Source organism: Phyllostomus discolor, chromosome 9 (genome assembly GCF_004126475.2).
Source record: "Phyllostomus discolor isolate MPI-MPIP mPhyDis1 chromosome 9, mPhyDis1.pri.v3, whole genome shotgun sequence".
In the NCBI taxonomy this organism is placed as follows: Eukaryota; Metazoa; Chordata; class Mammalia; order Chiroptera; family Phyllostomidae; genus Phyllostomus; species Phyllostomus discolor.
Genome location: NC_040911.2, coordinates 66,592,062 through 66,611,439, shown reverse-complemented (window position 1 = coordinate 66,611,439; position 19,378 = coordinate 66,592,062). Strand labels below are relative to the sequence as shown.

At 38.6% G+C, this 19,378-nt stretch overlaps 1 protein-coding gene across 1 annotated transcript in view; it reads left to right on the top strand.

Annotated features, from left to right (window-relative positions):
* Positions 1-19,378, top strand: part of DTD1 (D-aminoacyl-tRNA deacylase 1) — a 325,980-nt gene that overhangs the window by 274,087 nt on the left and 32,515 nt on the right. Inside the window, exon 5 of the mRNA XM_028524800.2 lies at positions 9,386-9,558. Coding sequence (XP_028380601.1) covers positions 9,386-9,538 — 153 coding nt within the window. The 3' untranslated portion in view covers positions 9,539-9,558. The remainder of the gene's footprint in view (positions 1-9,385; positions 9,559-19,378) is intronic.

The following is a 19,378-nucleotide window of genomic DNA, read 5'->3' as shown; positions in this document are numbered from 1 at the left end:
TATTAACATTCTCAATGGGTGTTGTTTTAGTGATCAACTCAAACCCAAAGAATTAAGCTCCAAAGTGTTAAGCAGGCTAATGTAATTTTTAAATTATACTTTATTTTTTATTCTATTAGAGTTGTTCCAATTTTTCTCTTTGTCTCCTGCTATCCAGCACCCCCTCTCCCTCAGGCAATCCTCACAACCATTGTCCATGGGTCATGCATGTATATTCTTTGGCTACTGTATTCCCTATGCTGTACTTTATATCCCCATGTTTATTATGTAGCTACCAATTTGTACTTTTTAATCCCTTCATCTTTTTCACTCATCCCCCCAAACCCCTTCCTATTTGGCAACCATCAAAATGTTCTCTATATCTATGATTATGGTTCTGTTCTCCTTGTTTTTTTATTTTGTTTTTTTTTAGATTCAATTGTTGATAGATATGTATTATTGCCATTTTATTGGTTCATATTTTTCTTCCTCTTAAAGAAGGCCCTTTAACATCTCTTGTAATACTGGTTTTATGGTGACAAACTCCTTTAGATTTTTCTTGTCTGGGAACCTCTTTATCTGTCCTTCAATTCTAAATGATAGCTTTGCTGGGTAGACTAATCTCAGTTGTAGATCCTTGCTTTTCATCACTGAATATTTCTTTTCTGTTTCTTCTAACCTCCAAAGTTTCTTTTGAGAAATCAGATGACAGTCTTATGGGAGATCTCTTGTAGCTAATTAACTTCTTTTCTCTCGCTGCTTTTAAGATTCTCTTTGTCTTTAACCTTTGACATTTTTATTATGATGTGTATTGGTGTGGACCTCTTTGGGTTGATATTGTTTGGGCCTCTCTGTGCTTCCTGGACTTGTATGTCTGTTTCCTTCACCAAGTTAGGGAAGTTTTCTGTCATTATTTTTTCAAATAAGTTTCCAATTTCTTGCTCTTTCTCTTCTCTTCTGGCACCACCCCCACCCCAATGAGAATGTTGGTATGCTTAAAGTTGTCCCAGGGGCTCCTTACACTATCCTCAGTGTTTTGGATTATTTTTTTTCTTGTGGTTTTGATTGGTTGTTTTCTGCTTTCTTATATTTTAAATCGCTGATTTGATTCTTGGCTTCATCCACTCTACTGTTGATTCCCTGTAAATTATTATTTATTTCAATTAGTGTATCCTTTGTTTCTGACTGGATCTTTTTTATGCTGTTGAGGTCCTCACTAAGTTCCTTGAGCCATGTTTCTTTGTCTCCTCATTTTGGCAGCCTTCAGTGTTTGTTTATATATATTAGGTAGAGCTGCTATGTCTCCCAGGCTTGATAGAGTTGCCTAATGTAGTAGGTGTCCTGAAGGGTCCAGTGGCACAGTCTCTCCTATTACCAAGTTGGATACTCAAGGTGCACCCACTGCATGGGCTGTGTACAACTTCCTCTTATAGTTGAGCCTTTATTGCTGTTGGCACATCCAAGGTCATCACCTTCCTATGTTCTGTCCAGGGTCACACAGCATAAGATACAAAGTGATACACAGATGGCTGCTACTTGTGTTGAACTTGGAGGTGCCTAGGAGAGGCCAACCTGTGAACCAAGGTATGTTCCTACTAGTACCAGGCCTTGGGCAACTTAGTGAAAAGTATAGGGCTTGTTGAAGCCAGGTGCTGCTTGCTTGAAAGAATTTAGGAAAATCTGAGGCATGGATCAAGACAAGCCATTCATATGGGAAGGCCACTGGAAACATCTTGGGTGGGCCTGAAAGTTGGCTGAGGCAGGGCCTCAGGGAATCACCAGGGTGGAACAAATAGTGAGCCAGGTTGATGGAGATTTAGATATGGCACCCACATGCTGGCTCTGTGGCTCTGTTTGGGGAGCACTCAGAAAAGGAACAATGGCCTCTGCCAGCACTTATGTCTGGAAGAAAGCTTCCCCTCAGCTCTCACCCTGATGCTGGACTATTCATTTCTTCCCTGTACATCTCTGATGCCTTTCAATCTGTCACCCTAGTGCTGGAGCTTAGAGGGAGTGAGTTCAGGTAAGTGTGCATTGGCCCTTTAAAAGGAACTGCCTGGAATTCCAGCAGTTTCTGTCTTTCATAGTTTCAAGCCCTGTTGTTTTTTACAGCCAGAAGTTATGGAGACTTCTTTTCCTCACACTGGAACCCTGGGCTGGGGGTCCTCGTGTGGGGCTGGGACCCCTTGCTCCTGAGATATCTCTCCCTATTTTTTTTTACTACACATGGGTGTGTAAACAGGCCTTTCTGCGTCTTTGCCTCTTCTACCAGTCTTGATGTAGTTTCTTCTTTAATTCTGTAGTTGTAGGACTTCCATTTAACTCAGTTTTTGATAGTTCTGAATGGTAGTTGTTCTATAGTTTAGTTATTTTGATATAGTTGTGCAAGGAGTCAAGCCTGTTTTACCTACACTGCCATCTTGACCAAAATTTCCTGGCTAAAGTCATTTAAAACACGTAATAGTCAGGCATTTGGGGGTTTTATTTTTGTTTTGCTCTAAATATCTAAACTGCAAATATTGAAACCTCAAACCCTGCAATCAACTAGTTTTTTCTTACATTATACAATTAAATTATGTTATACGTCTTAATTAAAAAGAAAACTCTTTATTTTCTCAGTGGATTTAATTGTGAGTTGGGGAGATTCAGATCTAGATATTCTAATCTCCCTTGTTTTGGTCCCCTTTTCTGAGATCCACTATGAGAGGTACAGGCTGGATATAAGATGTTTACCTGGCCTGTGGCAGTTTCTTTGTTCCTAGAGCTGCCTTGGAAGGTTGGATTTCTCTCTAAACACTAGAGCCAGTATGGTTTGGACAATGTCTCCTTCCCAATATGGACACTCTTATCAGTTAATCAAAAAACAAGCAAACAAAAAACCAAAAGTACTCCATGTCAGTGTTTGTAGAACATGTATTTCACAGGGCCTGTTGTGGTTTTTGTTTGTCCTTGATGTGTATCTACCTACTAACTTGAAAGCTGTGGGCATGAGTCTATATGCAGTACCAATTTATTTTCTTCCTCTTTTTTTCTTTCTCATTTGTTTCCTCAAAAAAAATTAACTGCTTTCTTGCCTTGAGATATAAATTCCACATTTTGGTTGCATTGGATTCCAAGTCTTCTGAGGAAAGGTTTAAATTTATTAGGCCGAGTCACAGTGTTCTCATAAAGAACTTTTGTTTGGGGCATGGAGCCATATGTGATTAGGATTGTTTTAAGCTAAATAATGTAAAAGAATCAACATTACATTATTTACAGAAACTTGGGCTGTGCCTATTACTTAAATAATTATCACACATGATTTACAAGCGTGGTCCATGATAGGGTGGGAGGTCAAATGGACTTTTCTGCAGTTTTGCCCTCTTGATGGTGCCTCTGAGTCAGTGAGAAACAAAGGGGCACTGCCAGGGCACAAGAGCCTCCAGGAAGCTGGCAATAATTGGGAATTGTTCCCCATCACCCACCTAGAATCTGGCTTTTCAACAGCGTTAAAGAGGAGCAAGTGACTAACAGGTTGGATCACAAACAGAGCTTTGCATGAGATTGAATTGTAGCAGTGAGGGGAAGCTTGATTTGGTTGTTACTGGTTATATTCACAAAATTTCTATATTTACTCAAAAGAGGGGAAACAAAACATGATTTTTTTAAATAATCATGCTTTATCTCTGTCTAACTTAAATGCACTTATGATTTTATATTTATGTGTATGTATATGCAAAATCTATCTGTAGATACACACAAATATGTAACATACACATGTATAAGTACATACACCGACACTGATGTAAATGTAAGCTGCTGGCAGCAAAAGGCAGCATATCACAGTTCATTGCAGAACATTAATTTCCAGATGTTTGAATTTCATGCACTAGGAATATAAAAAATAAAAAATAAGTTAGAGGGTCCAGGAGGGTTGCCAATTTCGTGTATTCCAAGATCATTAAAACATTGTTGGTTTTTTTTTGGTGCTGAATGTTAACTAGACTATTGTGATGCTCATTTCACAATACAGTTGATCCCTGAACAACACAGGTTTGAACTGCATGTGGATTTTTTTAAATAAATACTGTAAATGCATTTTCTCTTCCTTATGACTTTCTTTTTTTTTTTTTAATTGTTGTTCAAGGTACAGTTGTCTTTATTTTCCTTCTGTCACTTTCTCCCTTCCCACCCTGCACCTCTCACCCTCAATCCTTCCCCTTTTGGCTTGTCAATGGGTCCTTTGTACATGTTTCTTGGTGAGCCTTCACCTACTTTCCCCCATTATCTCTCTCCCACCTCCCCTCTGGTTGCTGTCAATTTGCTCTTTATTTCAATGTCTCTGGTTATATTTTGCTTGCTTGTTTGTTTTGTTGATTAGGTTTTACTTATAAGTGAGATCATATGGTATTTGTCTTTCACTGCCTAGCTTATTTCACTTAGCATAATGCTCTCCAGTTCCATCCATGCTGTCACAAAAGGTATAAGCTCCTTTCTTTCTGCTGCATAGTTTTCCATTGTGTAAATGTACCAGTTTGTTTGTTTGTTTGTTTGTTTAAGATTTTATTTATTTATTTTTAGAGGTGAAGGGAAGGAGAAAGAGAGGGAGAGAAACATTAATGTTTGGTTGCTTCTCAAGTGTCCCCAAATGGAGACATGGTCTGCAACTCAGGCATGTGCCCTGACTGGGAATTGAACCGACAACCCCTTGATTCACAGGCCCATGCTCAATCCACTGAGCTACACCAGCCAGGTCATACCATAATTTTTGATGCATTCATTTATTGATGGGTACTTAGGTTGCTTCCAGCACTTGGCTATTATAAATTGTGCTGCTATGAACATTGGGGTGCATGGCTTCTTTTTTAAAAATATATTTTATTGATTATGCTATTACAGTTGTCCCATTTCCCTCCTTCATAAGCCTCCACCCAGCACACCCTCTCCCACCCACATTCCCCCCTTTTAGTTCATGTCTATGTGTCTTAAGTTCTTTAGCTTCCACATTTCCCAAACTATTATTGCCCTCCCCCTGTCTATTTTCTACCTACCATCTATGCTACTTATTCTCTGTACCTTTTCCCCTCTCTCCCCTGTTGCTAACCCTCCATGTGATCTCAATTTCTGTGGTTCTGTTTCTGTTCTAGTTTGCTTAGTTTGCTTTTGGTTTGTTTTAGGTATGGTTGTTAATAATTGTGAGTTTGCTGTCATTTTACTATACATGTTTTTTATCTTCTTTTTCTTAGATAAGTCCCTTTAACATTTCATGTAATAAGGGCTTGGTGATGATGAGCTCCTTTACCTTGACCTTATCTGAGAAGCCCTTTATCTGCCCTTCCATTCTAAATGAAAGCTTTGCTGGATAGAGTAATCTTGGATGTAGATCCTTGCCTTTCATGACTTGGACTACTTCTTTCTAGCCCCTTCTTGCCTGAAAGGTCTCTTTTCAGAAATTAGCTGACACTGATGGGAACTCCTTTGTAGGTGACTGTCCCCTTACCTCTTGCTGCTTCTTAGACTTCTCTCCTTCATTTTAATCTTGGGTAATGTAATTATGATGTGCCTTGGTGTGTTCCTCCTTGGGTCCAACTTCTTTGGGACTCTCTGAGCTTCCTGGACTTCCTGGAAGTCTATTTCCTTTGCCAGATTGGGGAAGTTCTCCTTTATTATTTGTTCAAATAACTTTTCTACTCATTGCTCTTCCTCTTCCCCTTCTGGTACCCCTATAATTTGGATGTTGGAATGTTTCAAAATGTCCTGGAGGTTCCTAAGCCTCTTCTCATTTTTCTTCATTCCTTTCTGTTTGGTTGTTTCTTTCTTCCTTTTGGTATACTCCATTGCTTTGAGTCCGAGTTTTCTTCCTACCACTATTGGCTCGCTATGCATTTTTCTTCATTTTACTTAACATAGCCTTCATTTTTTCATCTAATTTGTGACCAAATTCAACCAATTCTGTGATCATTCTGATCACCAGTGCTTTGAACTGTGCATCTGATAGATTGGCTATGTTTCAGTCACTTAGTTGTATTTGCTATGGAGCTTTGAGCTATTCTTCTATTTGAGCCTTTTTTTTTGGTCTTGTCACACTTGTTACGTATGAGGAGTGGAGCCTTAGGTGTTCACCAGGATGTGGCATCCCAGTTGCTGGGTTGTGATGCTGTATATGGGGGCAGAGTTTGAGAGGGAACAGTGGTGCTTGCTCCACTCTCTGTTGGACTTCAGTCTCTTCCACCGCTTTCCTCAAGGAAACTGGGCCCTTTTGGCACTGATTCCCATGTAGGTGGGCATGTGTACATTCCAGGACCCTGTGGGTCTCTCCAATGAACTCTCCTGTGAGGTTGGGAGTCTCTCCCTGCACCTCAATACCCACAGGTGTCCTCAATCAGTGTGTCGAGGCTCTATTTCCTGGTGCTGGGACCCTGGGTTGCATGCAGTGCCTTGTTTCACAATCACCACCTTGCTGGATCTGCCAGTTGCCACCCTGTGCCTTGGGTCTGCCAGCCACCAACTGCATGCTCATGGTCTGCCCACTTCAGTCTTGTGCACTGGGGATGCCCTATGTACCCGGTCCCACTGCTCATTGTGCCTTGACCCCTCTCCCTCCAGCTGCACTACTCCACCCTTCTTGCTGGTCTGGATGAACGTGTCTAGTTTAACTCCTTGGTTGTCTGACTTCCATGCAGTTCAATTTTCTGTCAGTTCTGGTTGTTATTCTGTTTCTGAATTGTTGTTGTTCCTATCTTGGTTGTGTGAGGCGGCACAGTGTGTCCACCTATGCCTCCATCTTGGCCAGAAGTCTGGTTCTTTTGAATTGGTGTTTCAGGATTCTTGGGGTATGATTCTGTTAATAACATTTTCTTTTCTCTAGTTTACTTTATTGTAAGAATACAGTACATAATACATATAACATACAACATATGTGTTAATTGATGGTTTATGTTATTGGCAAGGCTTCCGGTCAATGGTAGGCAATTAGTAATTAAGTTTTGGAGGAGTTAATAGTTATACATGGAGATCAGTTGTCATACAGATACTGAATCATTATTTTGTACACTTGAAATTAATATGTTTTTGTCAATTATATCTCAATAAAATTTTTAAAATTTTCAGTAAAATGCACATCACATAAAGTTTACTATCCTAATAACCATTCTTAAGTGTACAGCTTAACAACATTATATGCATTCACATTGTACAATTCAGGATCATTTTGCAAGAAAATAAAAAGGGAGAGGGTGAGACAGAAGGACTCTATCTACCATCCTCATCACTTCATAAAAGAAAGAGCGTTGTAACACCAAAAGGAAAATAAGGCTGCCATAATAGATGTAAGAAATTCCTCCCTAACCTGTGGTAGAATGGTATAGAGAAAAATGATCATCCAGGGAAAAATAATAGTATAGAAGAAAACATAGCAAGGAATTCTGTACAGTCATTACTCAGATTTTTTAAAATGCTAACTTTTTGTCTGCTTTGTTCCTGGTCATTCCTGCTCCAAGTGACTATAATGAACTGTTTGTTACCAGGCCATGAAAACACAAAGAGCTTGTGCTAGAATAAAATGTGGTACACCTCTAGACTTGTAGTTCAGTAGCTGATACTTTTTCACAGCAAGATTTTGTTGATGAAGGAAGCAGTGCGTTGATTTACCTCCTTGCCTTTGTGTCTTATATCAGTGGTCCAAGTGCCAATAGCAAGCAAGCCACATAATGGCACAGTCAGCAACCCTGTTCTAGGGTTGGTGATCTCATTGTGTTTTTATAGAAATAAAAGTTACAGTTGATGCCCATATATATTCATTCTGATATGATCACATTCTTTTCTCTTTCTCTCCAAAATTAAGTAGTGCACTGAGGTTGGTTTGTATTCTCCCAGTTCATACTATTCTGCACAAGCCCATTAGAATTTGTAGTGTTGTTTTGTGTAAATGAAACCCTGTTTTATATAGCCTTCTGAAATTTTATTTGTCTCACATAGCATGATTTTAAAGACTTACCATTTTAATACACATATATCTGCTTTTACAGTATTGCTTTTTCTGACTATACCATATTATATTTATCTGTACTCCTGTCAGTGGATTTTTGGGTTGTTTCTAAGTTTTTGCTAATATAAACAACAATGCAGTGCACAATTTTGTGAGCCTTTCCTGTGCACACAAATGTGAATTTATCTAAGGGAGTTATCTGGGAGGAGAGTGAGTGGGTCAAAGTGAAGTGATATCTCCAGTCACAAAATCAAATTAGTATGTTAACCAACCTAGTTGTTACATACAGCTTTTCAGGTAAATGATGAGTGGGAAAGATAACATTTAAGTCAACCATCAATAAAATTGGTTTTCTGGACCAAACTCAGAGTTTCTGACTGTTGATCTATCTAAAGATTTAGTTCCAAGTCTGTCTGTAATATAGAGATGATGCAACAGGTTGGTTACATTGACTTTTCATTGTCTTTGTCTATGGGACAGGGACCAGTCAGGAAAAGCCAGCCATTCATTAAGTTTCCCCCTTTGCTTGTGAACTAGAAAATATTTGCAGTCATGGTCTGGGAGGCAGATGAAACTGGGTATTGCTGTCTCTTGGGCTTTGTTACAGATAAATATCTTTTGGCTCAAGAAAATGTCATGGGTCAAAACCTGACCAGTCTTCTTAGCATGTTTCTCAGCAGGACTTTCTGGAGTGGCTGTGCTGCTGCTCAGAGTATTAGGTGATCTAGGTTTCTTTTGATCATGTAGTCTGTGGTTTCTTTGGACAATTTGAGGAGATAGGTAGGGGAGAAGTAGACTCAGATTCTTTGGGTTTAGATGTCAGCAGCATGTCCCCAGCTGGTCTGGAGGAAGTCTGAGAGGGTTCCCATGGCCAGTGTCCCTGTGTAGCCACCATCAGCCTTGTAAAGGCATTTGGAGTTTTGGCTATGGATGAGTCAAGCACAGTCTCAAAGAACAAACTGATCACTGAGATGATGTTTAAATGTGCTTAATGTACTTTATTCACAGCCTCTCTCTTATCTATAGTAAATCGTGAAGTGTTTTGATCATTTTTTAAAAAAAACAATAAATGGGAACACAACTTGGTAAGAAAAAACTATAGAGAAATCAAAGAAAAAAAAATAAGACTAACAGCCTTTTCATTTATAGGGCTATCAAGTCTGTTAGTTGACCATTCCTAAATACCACATTGATAAAGCTGAGTTAATGGTGGGGGGCAGTGGTCTGAGAGAGATCACACATATGGCTAATCTGTGTTAATGATGCAGGTGCCTCACTGATAAACATTTTATGTGTAATTTGGTGCATCAGAACCACTGTGGTCACCAGGTTATCAGACAAAAGCTTTTTCAGTGGTTGCTGTTTGTGAACTAATTAGTGCTTTGTGTATACAGACACATGTTTATATCTGCAAAATAATTTTTTACTTTTGATAATCAGCTGTCAAAGCTTGAAAAACAACAGCAGAGGAAAGAAAAGACCAGAGCCAAAGGGCCTTCTGAATCAAGCAAAGAAAGAAATGTTCCTCGCAAAGAAGACCGCAGTGCCAGCAGTGGGGCTGAGGGTGACGTGTCTTCTGAACGGGAACCATAGACTTCAGGGATGGAACTCAGGTAGGAGGGTCTCTTCCCTGCATGACTCCATCTTCCCATATTTTGGGCAACCATCAATGAATAGAGAACAGAATGGCTTTTGCTGTTGAATTCATTTTATGGACATTCATCTATAGCTTCCTTCAATTCACTGACTTAGAAGATGGAGAGAAAAGTTAAAATGTGGAAGAGGCAGGTACCCATCATTGCCTGGGGTGTTCACCTAGGAGGTTCTGTGTATTTTACCTTCTTCAGTTGTCTATGTCAGTTGACAACTGCTGCTACTATTAGCATTTCTAGAGTGTTCACAGATCCAGAATCTAGACCAGGAGCTTTATTCAAGCTCTCACTGTTGGTCCCTCCTCTCCATTCTTGCTCTTGGCATCTCCTATGGCCACCATTGTCATTTGTGGCAGCCTCCCCTCTAATTTCCAGCCTAATTTTCTACTGTCCTTCACTTCATCTGGCATGGCATTGCTAGTTTACTTTTTCTAAAACAGGGATTTATTCTCATCACTTCGATACACAGGAATGGGCCTCAGTCCGCATAGTGATTTGATGTTGACTCCATCTCCCTGCCTGAAAATCGGAGTCCTCTAAAACTTGATCCATTTGTCTTAAGTTCATTCTCTCAGTGAACACATTATCAAGAGCCTCTTACTTGGAGTTCACAAGTTCAGGGAGAAGCATAGAAATAATTATGCTACAGCATGGTGCACTGTGGTCGTGATGGGATGTGGGATGAGGTGGAGATGGAAGTTAGGGAGGCTCCATGGAGGGGAAAACTCTGGAAGTAGACATGTAGAAATGGGTAGAAAAGGGGTGAGGGTATGGAGCTGCATAAGCCTAGAAAAGAGCAGGTGCTAATGTTGAGGGTGAGAGACAAGGACAGGTAAGTATTGGAACAGAGGTACTGAAGAATGGCTAAAGTGTTGGGTACAAATGATGGTGGGGGTTGTCCAAGGAGCATCTCTGAAGTTAGAGAAGTAGGAGGGTCTGTGCCATAGAAATCTGGGTGCAACTCTGAAAAATTTGGATTTCACCCTATGGTGCTAGGAAACCTCTGAAAGGTTTTAAATACACAAGAGACATAATCAGATACCAAGGTTAAAAAGATCATTCTAATGCAATCTTGGGCAATGAGGCTAGAAGCAGATAGGCCACTTTGGAGGCATTTGCACAAGCCAAGAGGGATCAAGGTCTTTGTCACCTTCAGTTTATAGACTGGTTCAAACCAAGTCAGCAGACAGGTTTGTCCTGGAGATGTCAAATTATGACACAGGAAAATATTTGTAAGGTTCTCTGCCTTCTTTTTTCCTTATGAAAAGGAAGAAGATAGAAGTCTATCTATGAAATGTCCTTTAGAACACACACTACCAGATATTGAGGTATATTACTACCAAGACCATAGTGATAATTTGGTGCAATGGAAACCAGCTTTTAAACATAAGCAGAGCAAAGGAACAGAATAGAGCTCAGAAAAGAAGGTAAAGGGATTAGCCAAAGAACATGCTTATATATGTGTAACTCATAGACACAGACAACAATGTGGTGATGGCCAAGGGGACGGGGGGCAGGGGCTGGGTGGAGGTGGGCAAAGGGAGGAAAATGGGGATGTCTGTAATAGTGTTAATGGTTTTAAAAATTTTTAAAAAATGCATTGTGGATTTATGGATAGTCCCACCAGGCTGGAGTGGGAGGTATCAGATTGAACGGTGGTTCTTCTGGAGCTGCTTCTCAAACTTCCTCTGCCTCTGGGGAACATGCTAGAGAGAACATCTCAGCACTTGCTTCTGGTCCCCAAATGAAGGATAAAGGGCCAGTTAATATGATTACTATGATGGCCAGGGAGCTATTTATTAGGCCAAAATTTCAAAGTGAACAATTCCTTGGTTCAGAAGAAGAATCTCATCTGATATTCCTTTTTGTGCTGAGGCCAACTGCCCAGCCTTCATGCCTCTTTACTCTCTTGGCCTCACTCAGGCACAGCACCATTTCTTTTCCCTTTAGTGTTAAGATTATGAAGAATGGGCTGTCCTCTGGTTAGCTGTGACCTTAAACAAGTTAAAAAAGTAAAATTTTAGACCCCCATGATGAACTCAATGAATAGGAAGGAAATAAAAATACAGTGGCACCTCGGTACTTGTTGTTAATTTGTTTTGGAACTCGTGTCAAGTGCCGAAACCAAGTACTGAATGCAATGAGTGATGAAGCATTTTCTCTTGTGGGGCAGTGTAATGACTCATACAAGTTCTAGAACATGTGATGAATCCTGAGCAAGTGCCAAGTGCTAAAACATTTTTTTCTTGTCAAAATGCAATGAGTAGAGGGTTTGATGAGTTCTGAAACTGATGAGTACCAAGGTGTGACTCTATAAGTACTCATCTTCCAGTAACCAAATCCAGCTTATTCACCTAAACACACACACAAACACAAATTCAAATGTTTTTTGGAGCTTTATCTTTTTTTCAGATAAATACATGTTATTTATGTATTTATTTTAATTTTTTGTTTCAGCTTTCACTTTCTTTTTTTAGTATTTTTTCCATTACCATTTATTCCCCCATACTCTCTTAAACCTCCACCCATGCCCTCCCCTCACAATCACCACAGTGTTGTCCATGTCCCTGAGTTCTCTCCTTTTTTTTGCTTGATTCCTCCAACTCCCCAAACCCCACCCCAGAGCTGTCAGCCTGTTCTCTATCAGTCTGTCTCTGCTCCTTAGTTTAGTTTTTTCATTAGATTTCACACATGAATGAAATCATTTGGTACTTGTCTTTCTCTAAATACTTATTTCACTTAGCATAATGTTCTCCAGGTCCACCTATGCTGTCACAAAGGGTAAATTTTCTTCTTTTTTATGGCTGAGTAGTATTCCATAGTGTAAATGTACCATAGCTGTTTTATTCACTTATCCACTGATGGACACTTGACTACCTCCAAATCTTGACTATTTAATTGATTAGGTGATGAATGCAGGGGTGCATGTATTCTTTGGTATTAGTGTTCAGTTATCTTTGGATAAATTCCCAGAAGTGGAGTTTCTGGGTCATAAGGCTTTCCCACTTTTAATTTTTTGAGGTATCTCCATACTGCTTTCCACAGTGGCTGCACCAATCTGCATTCCCACCAATAGTGCACAAGGGTTCCCTTTTCCCACATCCTCACCAACACAAGTTGCTTGTTGATTTAATGATGGTAGCCATTTTGACAGGTATGGTGGTATCTCATTGTGGTTGTAATTTACATTTCTCTGATGAATAGTGACACTGAGCATCTTTTCATATGTCAATTGGCTATTGTATGTCCTCTTTGGAAAAGTGTCTATTCAGGTCCTTTGCCTATTTTTTTTTTGGTGTTGAGTTTTATAACTTCTTTATACATTTTGGATATTAAGCCCTTGTCAGATGTATTGGTAAATATGTTCTCCCATTCAGTGGGTAGCCTTTTCATTTTATTGATGTTTTCCTTTCCTGTGAAAAAATGTTTTAATTTTATGTAGTCCCTTTTGTTTATTTTTTCTTTTGTTTTCCTTGACAAAGAGATATATCAGAAAGTATATTGCTACAAGAAATGTCTGAGATTTTACTGCCTATGTTTTCTTCTAGGATGTTTATGGTTTCTAGTCTAACATTTGAGTCCTTAATCCATTTTGAGTTTATTCTTGTGTGTGGTGTCAGAATGTGGTCTAGTTTCATTTTTTTTTTGCAGATGTCTGTCCAAAATTCCCAACATCTTATAATGAATAAATTATCTTCAGCCCATTTTATGTTTTTGCCTCCTCTGTAAAATATTAATTGACTGTAAAGGCATGGGTTTATTTCTGGGCTCTTTGTTCTATTCCTTTGATCTATGTGTCTGTTTTATGCAAATACAATGCTGTTTTTATTACTAAGGCACTGTAGTATAGTTTGATGTTAGGTAGCATGATTCCTCCAACTGTGTTCTTCTTTTTCAGGATCACTGTTGCTATGTGGGGCATTTTGTGATTCCATATAAATTTTTGGAGTATTTGTTCTAGTTCTGTAAAATATGCCATTGGGATCCTGATAGGTTACATTGAATCTATAGATTGTCTTGGGTAGTATGGACATTTTAATGACATTAATTCTTCATGTCCACAAACACAGTAATGCTTCCACTTATTTGTATCTTCTTCAATTTCTTTCTTTACTGTCTTACAATATTCCAAGTATAGTTCTTACACATTCTTGGTTAAATTTATTCCCACATATTTTATTCTTCATGAAGCAATTGTGCATGGGGTTTTTTTCTTATGTCCTGATAGTTCATTATTGGTGTATAAAAAGGCAACTGATTTCTGAATATTAATGTTCTATCCTGCTACTTTACTGAATTCATTTATCAGTTCTTGAAATTTTTGGTGGAATCTTTATGTTCTCAAATACAGTATCATGTCATCTACAAATAATGGCAGTTTTACTTCTTCCTTTCCAATTTGTATGCCTTTTACCTTTTTTTTTTCCTTGTCAGATTACTATGGCTAGTACTTCCAGTACTATGTGGAATAAGAGTGGTGAAAGTGGACATCCTTGTTTTGTTCCCAATCCTAAGGAAAACACTTGTAGTTTTCGCCCATTGAGTATGATATTGGCTTTCAGTTTGTCATATATGGCCTTTTTTATGCATTGGTATATGTTTCTCTATTGCCACTTTGCTGAAACTTTTTATCATAAATAGGTGCTGGATTTTATCAAATGCTTTTTCTGCATCTATTGATATGATCATGTGGTTTTTATCCTTCATTTTGTTTATGTGGTATATGACATTTATTGATTTTTTAATGTTGTTCTGACCTTGAATCCTGGAATAAATCCCTTTGATCATAGGGTATGGTCTTTTTGATGTGTTGCTATATTCAGTTTGTAAATATTTTGTTGAGCATTTTAGCATCTATATTTATCAGGGATATTGGCCTATAATTATTTTTTGTAGTGGCTTTCTTTGCTTTTGGAATTAAGATAATGCTGGCCTTGTAAATGAACTTGGGAACCTTGCTTCCTCTTGGATTTTTTTAAGTAGTTCAAGGAGAGGTGTTAGTTCTTCTTGGAATGTTTGGTAAAATTTACCTGTGAAGCCATGTGGTTCAGGGCTTTTGTTTGTTGGGAGTTTTTATAAATTACTTCTTCAATTTCACAAGTTGTAATCTGTTTATTCAGATTCTCTGATTCCTCCTGATTTTGTTTTGGAAGACTGTAAGTTTTTAGGAATTTATCCATTTTGTACAGGTTGTCTGTTTTGTTGGCATATAGTTGTTTGTAATATTTCCTTACCATCCTTTGTAACTTTTTAATGTCAGTTATTATTTGTCTTCTTTAATTTCTGATTTTATTTATTTGGGTCCTCTCTTTTTTTCTTGAAAAGTCTGGTTAAGGGTTTTTCAATCTTGTTTATTTTCTCAAAGAACCAGCTCTTGGATTCATTGATCTTTTTTCTATTTTGTGGAATATTTCATTTATTTCTGCTCTGATTTTATTTCCTTGTTCTCTGCTCACTTTGGGCTTTGTTGTTCTTTTTCAAGTTCTTTTGACAGTAAAGTGAGATCATTTATTTGAGCTTTTCCTTATTTTTTGACATTGTCCTATAACACTATGTATGAATTTCCCTTGTAGGACGCATTTGCAATTAGCAAGTCCTCTTTTTCATTTGTTTCAAGATTATCTTTTTATTTCTTTCTTGATCTCATTGTTAACCCATTCATTGTTCAATAACATGTTATTTAGCTTCCATGTCCTTGTGTGTTTTTCATTTTTCTTCTTGTGATTGATTTCTAGTTTCATACATAGCATTATGGTCAGAAAAGATGCTTGATATAATTTCAGTCTTCTTGAATTTATTAAGACTTGTTTTGTGTTCTTACATGTGGTCTATCCTAGAAAATGTTCCATATGCACTTGAAAAGAATGTATATTCTGCTGCTTTGGGGCAAAATGCTCTAAAGATATAAATTATAAGTCCATTGGATCTAGTGTGTCATTTAGGGCTGAAACCTCCCTGTTAATTTTCTGCCTGGAAGATCTATCCATAGATGTCAATGGGGTATTAAAATTCCCTACTTTCACTGTATTTTTGTCAGTCTCTCCTTTTAAGACCATCAAGATTTGCCCTACATATTTTAGGTGCTCCTGTGTTGGGTGCATGATTTTTTACTAGGGTTATACCCTCTTATTGGATTGTTCCCTTTATCATTATGTAGTGTCTTCCTTTGACTCTTACTATAGCCTTTCTTTGAAAGTCTGGTTAGATATAAATATTCTTACATCATCTTTTCCTCCTTTCCATTTACATGGAACATCTTTTTCCATCTTTTTAACTTTCAGGTTGTGTGTATCTTTCATTATGAGGTGAGTCTCTTGAAGAGTAGTGGGACCTCCAAAAAACCCAAAATTATCTTCTGGAAGGTTGATCCCTTCCTTAGTATAGGCTTCCCCTGTTATGTGAGTGTTCCAGAAACCCATCTGAATCAGTGTACCAGCTGGTGTTGTTGCAAGAGACTGCATTTGGCTTTTGTGAATTCTTTTGAAGACTCTTTCAGTGTATTTGCCCATTTTGTGATGGGTGATTTATGAGTGCACCTGCCCATACATTGCTGAGTGGTGAGCAGTTTTTGACCAGAAGTGACATGAACCTGAACCCCATGCTCCATATTCACCCTGTCTCACTCTGATCAACTTTGTTTTTTTGTTTCCCTGGATGAAAAAATCCTCACAGTGAAGCATTTGGCCCTGTGGAAGCGGTAAAGCAAAAAACATCAGAGACACTAAAAGGCATCAAAATTGAAGAGTTCAAAACTCTTTGAGCAGTGGAAAAAAACATATCAGTAGGTGTACTGCATCAAATGGAGAGTACTCTGAAGGTGACTGATTTAAACATGTAAGAATAACTACACAATTTTTAATAAATAAAAGCTGATGTTTGGGGGGTTGTCCTTGTATTGGTCTTGTTTTCTTACCTTTTCAATGATCCTATGTCTTTTGATTATAGTATTTAAATCATTTGCATTTAAAGTTATTACTAATAGATATGTATTTATTATGATTTTCTTTTTTACTATGGTACTCTGGTTTTTTCTTTTTCTTTTTCTTTTCCTCCTCCTCCCCCTCCTCTCTCTCCTTCTTCTTACAAGCTCTTTAGCATTTCTTATAATCTTGGTTTGATTGTAACAAACTCTAGCTTTTCTTTTCTGGGAAGCTCCTTATTTCTCCCTCAGTTTTATTTTTTGTTGTTGTTTTTTGAAAATGTTTTATTGATTATGCTATTAGAGTTGTCCCTTTCCCCCCTTTGTTCCCCTCTTCCCTGCACACCCCCTCCCACCATCATTCCCCAACCTTAGTTCATGTCCACTGGCCTTATGTATAAGTTCTTTGGCTTCTACATTTCCTATACTATTCTTAACCTCCTCCTGTCTATTTTCTCACTACCATTTATGTAACTTATTCCCTGTACCTTTTCCCCCATTCCCCCCACCCCTTCCCTGCTAATAACCCTCCATATGATCTCTATTTCTGTGATTCTGTTCCTGTTCTACTTGTTTGCCTAGTTTGTTTTTGTCTTCATTTTTTTTTAGGTTCAGCTGTTGATAGTTGTCCATTTATTGTCATTTTACTGTTCATATTTTTAATCTTCTCTTTCTTAGATAAGTCCCTTTAACATTTCACATAATAAGGGCTTGGTGATGATGAACTCCTGTAACTTGACCTTAACTGGGAAGCACTTCATCTGCCCTTCCATTCTAAATGATAGCTTTGCTGGATAGACTAATCTTGGATGTAGGTCCTTGCCTTTTATGACTTTGAGTACTTCTTTCTAGCCCCTTCTTGTCTGCAAGGTTTCTTTTGAGAAATCAGCTGATAGTCTTATGGGAACACCCTTGCAGGTAACTGTCTCTTTCTCTTACAGCTTTTAAGATTTTCTCCTTATCTTTAATTTTGAGTAATGGAATTATGATGTGTTGTGGTGTGTGCTTCCTTGGGTCCAGTTTCTTTGGGACTCTCTGAGCTTCCTGGAATTCCTGGAAGTCTATTTCCTTTGCCAGATTGGGGAAATCTGTTTTCATTATGTTTTCAAATAAGTTTTCAATTACATGCTCTTCCTCTTCTCCTGGTACCCCTATGATTCAGATGTTGGAACGTTTAAAGATGTCCTGGAGGTTCCTAAGCCTGTCCTCATTTTTTAAAATTCTTGTTTGTTCTTTTTGTTCTGGTTGAATGTTTACTTCTTCCTTCTGGTCCAAATTGTTGATTTGAGTCCCAGTTTCCTTTCCTTCACTGTTGGTCCCTTTTATGTCACTTTTCATAGCCTTCACTTTTTCCCTGTTTGCGACCATGCTCAGCCATTTTTGTGAGCATCCTGATTACCAGTGATTTGAACTCTGCATCTGATAGGTTTGCTCTCTCTTCATCACTTAGCTGTATTTTTTTCTGGAGCTTTGATCCATTTTTTCATTTGGGCCATTTTTTTCCCGGTGTGCCTGTTACATAGTAAGGAGCAGAGCCTTAGGTATTCTCCAGGGTGGGGCAATCCACATAGCTATGCTGTGGCACTGTATGTGGGGGACAGGTCTGAGAGGGAACAATGCAGCCTGCTCAGCTCTCTGCCAGCTTCCAGTCATCTCCGCTGCTACCCATAAGCAAATCGGACCCTTTTGGTGCTGATTCCTGGATGAGTGGTTCTGTGTATGTTCTGCAACCCTGTGGGCCTCTCAAGTGAACTCTCCTGTGAGGCTGGGAGTTTCTCCCACTGCCTCAACCCCCACAGGCTTTTTCAGTCAGAGGCTTTGAGGCTCTATTTTCCCACATTGGAACCCTAGATTGCACACTTTTGTCTCGCTTCCCAGTTGTTCCTCCCATTCTCTCCTCATGCAAATGTGGGACTCCCACTCCACCAGCCACCACCTCACCCGGTCCACCACCCACCACCTTGCTGCTAGTCCTCTTCTCCCACCTGCCTGTCTCTGGCCCTCGTACCAGTCTGGATGAGTTGTTTCTTTTTTAACTCCTTGGTTGTCAGACTTCCATACAGTTTGATTTTCTGGCAGTTCTGTTTGTTGTTGTTATTTTTTAAAATTTGTTGTCCTTCTTTTGGTTGTATGAGGAGGCACAATGCATCCACCTATGCCTCCATCTTGGCTGGAAGTGGATCTCCTTCAATTTTAAATGATAGCTTTGCTGGGTAAAGAACCTTGGTTGTACATCCTTGCATTTCATCACTGAATATTTCCTCCCAATCTCTTCTGGCCTGAAATGTTTCTGCTGAGAAATCACACGACAATCTCATGCGAGTACCCATGCCATGCAGGTAACTAATTGCGTTTTCTTGTGGCTTTTAAGATTCTCTCCTTTAAGCTTTTTCATTTTAATTATGATGTGTCTTGGTGTGGGCCTCTTTGCAGCTATCTTTTTTGAGACTCTCTGTGCTTCCCAGAATTGTGTGTCTCTTCACAAAGTTAGGGAAATTTTTCATCATTATTTCTTCAAAGAAGTTGTCAATCCCTTGCTCTCTCTCTTCCCCTTGCAAAACCCCTATGATGCAGATGTTCTTATGCTTCGTGTTTTCCCAAAGGTTTCTTAAACTGTCCTCATGTTTTAAAATTCTTTTTTCTTTTGCCACTCTGGGTGTTTTTTTCTACCTTGTCTTTCAAATAACTGATTTGAGTCTCTGCTTCATCTAAACTACTGTTATTCTTTCCAGTATATTTTTTATTTCATATATTGCATTCTTCATATCCAACTGATCTTTTATTATTGTTTCTATGTCCTTTTTCATGCTGTTGAACATACTTACAGTCATTACTTTGATCTCTATATCTGGTAAAATGCTT